Consider the following 9,771-nt stretch of genomic DNA (forward strand, 5'->3'; position numbering starts at 1 on the left):
GCATTTGGGTCACCCTTTTCAAAGCCTGCTGTGCAAAAGCAACTTTAAGAAGCACGAGAAAGCGATGTTATTAGTTTTTCTCCATTACTCTGTCTACTATTCAGAGCTTAATAAACCATAAATATGCACCTCTTCAGTCTTGGAGGTGAAGTGAAATCCCACCAGAGCATCCTATGCAAGGTGTACCACCACCAGCCCTTGAATATTTTGGTTTGTCCTGTTCCATGCCCACTCCAGCTTCATTGCATGATTTGATGACCACTTTACCAAATCTCCAGAATGGGATATGAGATCAAGGAGAGCAGAGGAGAGAAAGAGTTCAGGTAGATGTGAGTTCTATATCAACCACATTCTCACTATGACTATGAATAATTGTTTATCTGAAAGCATTAACATAAATTACCATTTAGAACCCAACCCTATTGTTTATTGCAGAGTCAAATTGGCTACCACTGCATCCTGCAGTGTGTGTGTGTGTGGGGGGGGGCAGTCCAGGAGGTCACCTCTGGATAAGGAAACAATCATAAAGCAACAATCATTCCCTGGCCCAGGAGTAAGCCTCTGCAATGCAGAGGATCTACTTGGACCTGCACTAGTGAAATAGCCGGTGAAGATCTGAGTGGACCTGCACTGTGCAATTGGGTCTGGGAAGGCAAATAGGATGAGGTGGCTGTCATGTACTAATGTACTAATGGCTGTCACTGCCATTGAACACTCCCATTCCCTGACCCAATCTGCCCACCCCACCCCATCACCACCCTGTTCCACTCTTGCCCACCTCCATCACACTTGTTTTAGCCTCGCCGACACCTGTTTTGCTAACATTTTGCTGAGTAGCGTGCCGCTGGAGCGACTTTTACAACCGTGCTGACTGCTTTATGGCAGTCAGTGCTCGTGGAAGAGGCACTACGACAGCCAGTAAATAACTGCAGTTGGATAAGGTTATTCTTCCTCGGGTGTATGATCTGAGAGAGCAAGTTACAGCCATTGTGCTAATACTAAGCCAGTCTAGGTGAGGGTAGTTCCTCAGTTGGTGCTAATCCTGGAACCTCATGGAACTGCTGTGATGGACGGAAGTCCGAATGTAAATGGAATGTAATCAAGAAAAATACAGGAACTTGAATACACATTTTCACAAGGAAATTGACTTCATAACACCAGTAAAACACAAGACAAAGAGTTTGAATAATATGGGCCTCAACTTAGTATTTTATACAAGTTCACTACAGCAGGCCCTCCAAGTACCCTACAGCAGGCCCTCCCTTTGCTCACACTCCACCTGCATTTAAGGCAGGCTACCTTGGAGGAGACAGTATACTTCCTCCTCTCAGGCATTCTCACCCTGACTCAAAGACAGAGATCACTGGCTGGCCATTCCAGGTTATCCTCTTCAGCCTGTGGTGTGGCATCAAGGAAGCTCCAAACTGCATCATGCACAGCTCAACAAGTCAAGAAGCTTTGGAGGTTGAATTTGTTGTAGTTACTTATGTGGGTCTCAGCCAACCCCTGAGCTAAGAAGTCTCTGGAGAAGTTATTTGGGCCCCTTTGACCAATCTTTCTGCCTCACGCTATCCCTTTCCAAAACCCAACTGCGACATGACACCGGCTGCTTCGTTTTGAAAGGAGGCATCCTGAAATCTGCAGGGAGCCTTCCCCTTCTCCCAAGACCAAGCAGGGGATGGACAGAGTGGATAGGGAGATGCTCTTTACACTCTCACATAATACCAGAACCAGGGGACATCCACTAAAATTGAGTGTTGGGTGGGTTAGGACAGACAAAAGAAAATATTTCTTTACTCAGCGCGTGGTCGGTCTGTGGAACTCCTTGCCACAGGATGTGGTGCTGGCGTCTAGCCTAGACGCCTTTAAAAGGGGATTGGACGAGTTTCTGGAGGAAAAATCCATTATGGGGTACAAGCCATGATGTGTATGCGCAACCTCCTGATTTTAGGAATGGGTTAAGTCAGAATGCCAGATGTAGGGGAGGGCACCAGGATGAGGTCTCTTGTTATCTGGTGTGCTCCCTGGGGCATTTGGTGGGCCGCTGTGAGATACAGGAAGCTGGACTAGATGGGCCTATGGCCTGATCCAGTGGGACTGTTCTTATGTTCTTATGTTCTTATGTTCTTATGGCCACAGCCCCAAACTGACACTGCAAAGATGGCTTGCTATTATAATGCAGAAGCTATATGCCTTGCCACTTACAGCCAGGGACTAATCCAATAGAGTTTAATGAACACAGTTAGGAAGTAGTGATAGAAACAATTTGGATTTCTTTGTTTTCCAATTAGGAGACGAAATGAAAAATCAAGAGTTGCTCTCTTTCAGATGGTTTATTAGCTAACAGGCTTGGACAGACTTGTCAAGGACAAGACCATACCCCTTGTACCTCCCCCTTTTGTGATCACTTATATCCATTAGAAGTGGATCACTTATATCACTCATTATAACAGTAGAAAAACAAATGTGCATAACAACCATGACGCAGTTTGGCTTCTCGGGACTTTCCAAACTTTCCAGAATTCATAAACCTGGATCATTGCACCCTAGTACTGTCTGACATGATCTTCTCTGTTCCTTTGCAAAAGTCCCTGGCTGTCAGCCACAGTTAAAAGCTGAAAAACACATTCCTTCTTATCTGCGTAAGCAGAGAACTGCACAACCAAAGTCTGTATCCATATTTGTAGGCCCGAGAACCAGTTTCAGAGAACAATATACATTACTTGAATTAGACAAATACATAAGTTTACATAAGAAGATATATCAATACAGGTAAACCTTAAAAATCTCCCTCAGTAGCTGCCTTCTACAGCTGTGCCAATATTTCCAATTTTTCTGTTAAGTATCTCAAGATCCTTCCTGATCTTTCATCAATGTCCAGCCTATAATGAAACACTGGACATGTCTCCCCACCCTATAACTAGGAGCTAGCAAGGGCAACTGCCCCAAGTCATAAGTCCCATCACCTTAAAAAGTACTGTCTCTTGCTGCAATAGGTATGGCTTAAGGAAGACCCCAGTAGCCTCCATCAACAGTTTGGGGGTGAAATGTCACTTGCTATCTGACTTTCTGGCGCATTCACTCAATCAACTTTCCAACTTCTGGTGGACTCTGAAGTCCCCTGGGGAGTCCTAAGATCCCCAAACTGGAGCTCAAAAGGTCACTGTTGCAGATTCCCTAAGAAGACACGCATAGCTGACCCAATACTCCACTGCACCCAATGTGCAGACTCTGTCTCCAACAGTGCTGTGGGTGCCTTTCTTTCAAAATGTTCTTCCTAAAAACTAGTGAGGGAGTTGTAAAGGTACATGAATCTGTAAGATGACTGACTCTGCTGCACCCATTGCCAAGAAGTCAACCAGAGAATGGGTTATAGTACAAATGACTATCCTATACCTGAGGATTCATTCCAGAATTAGTTCCATTTCTCAAGAGAAGCAGGGGACACAGAGCACCCCGATTGGAAGAGCCCAGACTTACTAATATTGGTCATCACATGATAGACTGAGCGGGGATTGCTAACATTCCAAATTACTTGTAATGGCAGGTGCAAGGCCTGGCGGCCATCTTCTCTCCTTGCCTTCCATTTTCAGAAAGCCGTCTGCTTTTTCGCTGGAAATCTCTGCAACATTCCCGTGAGAAGTCGGGCCCAAATGCAAATGACCTGACCTGCAGCTGACCAGGAGGCCAATCCTATGCAGGTCTACTCAGAAGTAAGTCCCATTAGAGTCAATGGGGCTTACTCCCAGGAAAGTGTGGCTAGGATTGGGCTGTTAATGCATAGTGTTTTCCCAGACTAAGGCCTACAACAATCTTTTGATTGCACCTGCTTCATAACTCTTAATGATGAGAATTCTGGAAAGAGTAATAATGCATAGTTTATATTTCAGCAACATATGTCACTCTGTTTTCAATTAGCCTGTTCTTGCTCATTGTGCTGATATTTTTAGTAACCTATAGCCTATATAAGTCCCTCTGTTCAGCCAATTCTTTGCTCCTGGGACTTGCTGGCTCGGTGGGTCACCTAGAGTTTTGTAAGTCTTGTGCCTGAAAGTGCTCCTGTAAGTTGATGCTCTCAGATTTTTGATAAATAAAGCTGTTTTATGACAACCTAGGATTGGACTCCCTTCTTCATTGGAACTAAAAAGAACCTCCAACCCTTGCCACAGCCATGGGCCTTTACACGACTCTAAGGAGTTACTTAGTAGAATTCCTTTTCTTAAAGAATTGGTCCCTGGTGTTCATGAATGGCCTAAACAAAATAATGTACACCTTAGGAGCAAAAATACAAAGAAGTAACCCAGTACTGGAGGCCAAAATGGAGAAGATCTCCACAGCCACCATGTATTTCCCTTTCGTGCTCAGGTAGCTTGGAAAAAAGGACACCCACACACTGCAAAAGACCAACATGCTGAAGGTGATGAACTTGGCTTCGTTGAAAGTGTCAGGCAGCTTCCTGGCTAAGAAGGCCACCATGAAGCTAATGAAGGCCTGAGAGCCCATGTAGCCCAGAACAAGATAGAACATGGTGCCTGAGCCCTCATTACATACCACTACGATCTGACCAGACTGGGAGAACATGTCAAGGTCTGGGAATGGAGGAGAGGTGCCCAGCCAGATGACACAGAGGCCAACCTGAACAATAGAACCAACAAGGATAATGGAAAAGGGTAGTTTTTTCCCAACCCATTTTCTCATCTTGCTTCCTGGGTTTGTGGCTGCAAATGCAAGAACCACAGTGATGGTTTTGCCCAACACACAAGAAAGAGCAAGAGAAAAGGCACTTCCAAAAGCAGCCTGTCGAAAAAGGCAGGTCAACCTGCTTGCTTGTCCAATGAACAGCAAGGAGCAGAGGAAGCAGAGCAAGAGGGAGATGAGCAGAAGGTAAGTAAAATCCCGATTGTTGGCTCTGACGAGGGGAGTGTCCCGATACTTGATGAAAGTTGCAAGCACCACAGCTGTGAGCAGAGTGAAAACCAATGCAGTGGAAGCCAGAACAGTGCCTAAAGGTTCATCGTATGCTAGATAAGTGATGACTTTGGGGATACAGTGGCTGTGATCCTTGCTGGGATGCTCATCTTCTGGGCATTTGTCACAGTGAGATGCATCTGAAAAGAGAAGACAGTCTCATGCCACTCACTGAGGCCAATCGTAATCATCTCCCCTGCCGGGATATCATTTGAACTCCTTCCTTTCTTCATTGGATCATAAAGTCATACTCTGATTGGATTACAATTTCTATGAATTAGGATATATAAAACTATGTAGGGTTACACAAAATGTGAATGCCAGTCTACATAATATATGTAATTTTTTTTTGAATTACAGGAAATTTCTGGGTCCCCGATTGCCAGTCAGACCCCCCTTTTGACCCCAGGCCCAAGTATGGTGTATCCCCTTCACCCACCCACCCCACATGGGTTCTGTTGAGGCTGGAAAATGAAAAACCCCAGGAAATTTTCAGGCCCCTTCCTTTGGCTCCTGGGCTCCCATTTTAACCTGTGAACATGTAAAATTTACCTCATGGGCCCAGGGTGTAGTTGAAAATTATCACCTTACTGAAGAAGTTATCAGGTTTCAGAAGGTATCCATTATGCCAAGAGACCGTCTATTCTAAGCCTAAACAGATATGGATACTACTTACTAGTTCATATTTTTTTTTACCACTCTCTCACTTTTTACCCTCTTCCTTTGAAATATTCTGCTATCTCCTGATACTACGGGAATTAGAAAAACTGGTGCATGTGCGAGGAGTGTCGGTGAAGCGGTGTGCAGAAGCAGAAGGAAGGCATTTGGCTCAACCAGTCACAATAAGGGACATCTCAAAACCAGATGACTATATTGTGTTTATAGCTTTGTCAAGGCTGAAGAGACATTTAGTCAAGGAAAGAGACATCTAGTCATGGAAAAGCAGCCTGTGTATCACTCCCAAAGGTGTTCCAGTTCAGAGCAGCTGAAATGAAATGTTCCAGCTCAAGAGACAAGAGTGACTGATGTGCCCATCCCAAAAGATGAGATCCATTCCAGGAGGACTTCCTGAGGGTGTTAACAGAAGCAACCTCATGAAACCCAGGGCAGAAGTCTTCTATTATGGTCTCCCAACCTAGATTGCATCATCATCTCAGTGTTGTATCTGGCATTGATAAGAAATCTGTGTGGCTCTGTGTGTGTGTGTGTGTGTGTGTCCCCGCATCCATGTCCAGAGATAGCAGTGCTGCTGACCAGAGGCGTATTTGGCCCCTCTGGTAACCGGGGCCCTGACTTGCGATGTCACCTCCTGGACATACCTGAACTGGAAGCAATTGTGGTGACGTGATGACATCACTGCCGATTACTTCCAGGTTACAGCATGCTCAGAGAGGCTGAGTGCCGCTCTGAGCGTCTTACTGCTTTTTCCACCATTCTGAGTCCTGCAACCCCTCTGCATCCAATGGCTTCTTTGGCCTTTTTTCCTCCAAAAAGAGGGAGGAAAGCGAAAAAGCCATCAGCCGCTCACAGCAGTGCATAACAGTCCTGAGTGTCCACAAAGTGGGTGCAGAAGCTACTGCTGTGGCAAGGAGGCCCTCAATCACTCTGAATGCCTGTGAATGATCCCCTGGCTTGACACCCCTCAAGGTGTGGTACCCAGGGCCCTGTATCCCCTGGCCCTGCCTTAGCTACACTACTACTGCTGACAGAGAGCACGCTCCATGCTATGGGCTGGGGGGGAGGGGGAACCAGACAGCCCAGGGGAGGTAAAAAAAACACTTTTTTCTTTTGTCTCCATAGGCTACCAGGTGTCAATTCATGTCCTTGGACCTACACCAGGTCCTTTTAGGTTCAGATCCCTGCTCAGTCAAGAAGCTTCCTGCCTGACCTTGAGCCAGTCACTATCGCTCAACCTCACCTACTTCTCAAGGCTGTTGTGAGGACAAAAAGAGGGGAGGAACTATGTGCACCACCCTGAGCCCCATGGAGGAAGGGTGGTAGAAAAATAAATAAATAGGAGGGGGGAGGGATTTGCTGGTGCATTCAGGCATCATCTTGTACGGTTTGGATTAAAATCACAGCCAGACATGAACTGAGGCAGTGACTATGAATCCCTGAGATGTCTATTTCAGTGCCAGGAATGAAAAGGAGAAGGATAAAAGCACAGTTATCAAGTGTCCCCATATATATTCTGAGGCTCCTGAATCACGGACCTGTCTGGTTTGAAATGGTTCCTTCAGGGCATCTCAAACAGTCATAGCAGCAAGTTGGTTCTCCCTCACGAACTCTTCTGTGGCATCCAGGCTGACATCTCTCAGAACATGCGGAATGTGGAGACCCCTGATAACAATATGGAGACAGCGCAGTTAAATTGTGCGTCACTTATCAGTACATGTACACACGTCATAACCCAAAGTTATGACATTTTGATAATCACGGAAACAACTATGGGTATAAATTAAAAGAAGATATCCGTACATCCATACAGCTGTCACTACCCACTCTGCCAAAGATCTCCAGCAGCTCATGGATCGTTTTAGCAAGGCCTGCCAAGATTTTGGACTGACAATCAGCCTGAAGAAAACACAGGTCATGGTTCAGGATGTGGACTCACCTCCCTGCATTACAATCTCTGAGCATGAACTGGAGGTTGTCCATGACTTTGTGTACCTTGGCTCAACGATCTCCGACACTCATTCTCTCGATACCGAGCTAAACAAGCGCATCGGTAAAGCAGCTACCACGTTTTCCAGACTCACAAAGAGAGTCTGGTCCAACAAGAAGCTGACGGAACATACCAAGATCCAGGTCTACAGAGCTTGCATCCTGAGTACACTTCTGTACTGCAGTGAGTCATGGACTCTTCGCTCACAACAGGAGAGGAAACTGAACGCATTCCACATGCGCTGCCTCCGACGCATCCTCGGCATCACCTGGCAGGACAAAGTTCCAAACAACACAGTCCTGGAACGTGCTGGAATCCCTAGCATGTATTCACTGCTGAAACAGAGACGCCTGCGTTGGCTTGGTCATGTCGTGAGAATGGATGATGGCCGGATCCCAAAGGATCTCCTCTATGGAGAACTCGTGCAAGGAAAGCGCCCTACAGGTAGACCACAGCTGCGATACAAGGACATCTGCAAGAGGGATCTGAAGGCCTTAGGGATGGACCTCAACAAGTGGGAAACCCTGGCCTCTGAGCGGCCCGCTTGGAGGCAGGCTGTGCAGCATGGCCTTTCCCAGTTTGAAGAGACACTTTGCCAACAGTCTGAGGCTAAGAGGCAAAGAAGGAAGGCCCATAGCCAGGGAGACAGACCAGGGACAGACTGCACTTGCTCCCGGTGTGGAAGGGATTGTCACTCCCGGATTGGCCTTTTCAGCCACACTAGACGCTGTGCCAGAACCACCTTTCAGAGCGCGATACCATAGTCTTTCGAGACTGAAGGTTGCCAATACAATAATCCGTACATCCTAGGCCAGGGCTAACGATGTTCTGAAAAGCCTAACCCAGCGATTTTCAAACATTTTTAATCTCACAGCACACTGAGAAGGCGCTAAAGGCACACCAGTAGATTTTCCACAATTGACCAGGCACACCATTCTGCCAGTGGAGAGGGGCTCATATCCTCCAGTTGCCCTACTAATGAATGACCAAGGCACTCCCAAGGCATACCTGCAAACAGATTGCAGCACACCAATGTTCCACGGTGCAGTGGTTGAAAATGGCTGGCCTAACCTTTAACAGGAACAAGATGTCTGGAGGGGCCCAGCCCTGGAGGGGCCTGGAGTAGGCTTGTCCCACCCCCAGGGAGGCCTCAGATTGGCTGGAGCGGGAGGGGGTTCCAGCACCCAAGTCCTCCTCCTTAGCAGAGCTGCCACACCTGGCTTGGGAGCAGGAGCTGTTCAACTCACAGCTCCCTGCTTCACTGCCCCCTCTCATCCCTGGCTTCCTTTTGGCCCCCTTTTGGCCCCTCCCCTTCCCCCAGGTGGGGCAGAAATGGCCTTTCCTGTTCATGACTTGTTTCCTTCTGTGTTCCTTGTTTGCCCTGCCAGCCCCCTCTGTCTGGTTGGGGTGTGCCAACCTTCTTTGCCCCCCTCAAGGGCAGGGAAGCCTCCCCACCCTGGGCATGGGGTGCCTGCTCCAGGGTAAGTCGGGGGTCAGGGCATCTGGGAGGGGCCCCGACAATGTCCATGTGGTATGTGCCGGAATCAGTTCTGTGGCACTCATACAGGTTGGGCATCCATCATTCAAAGCGCTTGGAACCAGAAGTGTTTTGGGTTTCAGATTTTTCTATATTTCACAATATTTGCAAATACATAATGAGAAATGTTGGGGATGGGGCCCAAGTCTAAACACAAAATTTGTTGATATTTCATATGACATTTTCGCAAATAGCCTGAAGGTAATTTAAAAAAAAAAAAAAATTATGTGCAGGAAACAAGGTTTGTGCATGAAACACAGTTTGTGATTTTTTTTTCTTTAGGAGAAAAAAGTCACGCTCAAAAATGTTCCAGATTTCGGAATATTCTGTATTTCTGAATTACAGATAAGGGGTACTCAACCTGAACTGGAAAAATTAGAGAGCCAGAGGCATGGATGAAATAAAATAGCTTCCACAGGAAATCAGAATCTGAAACACTCACCTGGTTGGTGCTGCTAGGCCAAATAATGGTCTCTTTCTTAATGGTGAACCCTTGGTTGGAGGAGGCCTGAGAATTCATCCTCCCAATTCTCACTCGAATGAAGGATTTATTTGGGAAAGTGATGAAGTTCAGAATGTCATATCCAGTGGAGAATTCCAT

At 46.7% G+C, this 9,771-nt stretch overlaps 1 protein-coding gene across 1 annotated transcript; it reads right to left on the reverse strand.

Moving 5' to 3' along the window:
• Window positions 1–4,197: 4,197 nt before the first annotated feature.
• Window positions 4,198–9,771, reverse strand: LOC136635897 (vomeronasal type-2 receptor 26-like). Its single transcript, XM_066610984.1, has 3 exons — window positions 9,613–9,771; window positions 7,182–7,308; window positions 4,198–5,108 (listed from the first exon to the last, which is right to left on the reverse strand). Exons 1-3 carry the CDS (start codon window positions 9,769–9,771, stop codon window positions 4,198–4,200), a joined length of 1,197 nt encoding a protein of 398 aa, XP_066467081.1.

The sequence above is a fragment of the Tiliqua scincoides genome, unplaced genomic scaffold, assembly GCF_035046505.1.
Source record: "Tiliqua scincoides isolate rTilSci1 unplaced genomic scaffold, rTilSci1.hap2 HAP2_SCAFFOLD_122, whole genome shotgun sequence".
NCBI lineage: Eukaryota > Metazoa > Chordata > Lepidosauria > Squamata > Scincidae > Tiliqua > Tiliqua scincoides.

Excerpts from the sequence above, each read along its gene's own strand:
- LOC136635897 (XM_066610984.1), bottom strand. The coding sequence starts at position 9,771 with ATGGAATTCTCCACTGGATATGACATTCTGAACTTCATCACTTTCCCA. Across the intron at positions 7,309-9,612 it reads GGCCTAGCAGCACCAACCAG|GGGTCTCCACATTCCGCATG; the intron begins GTGAGTGTTTCA and ends TATTGTTATCAG. Across the intron at positions 5,109-7,181 it reads AACCATTTCAAACCAGACAG|ATGCATCTCACTGTGACAAA; the intron begins GTCCGTGATTCA and ends TTCTCTTTTCAG.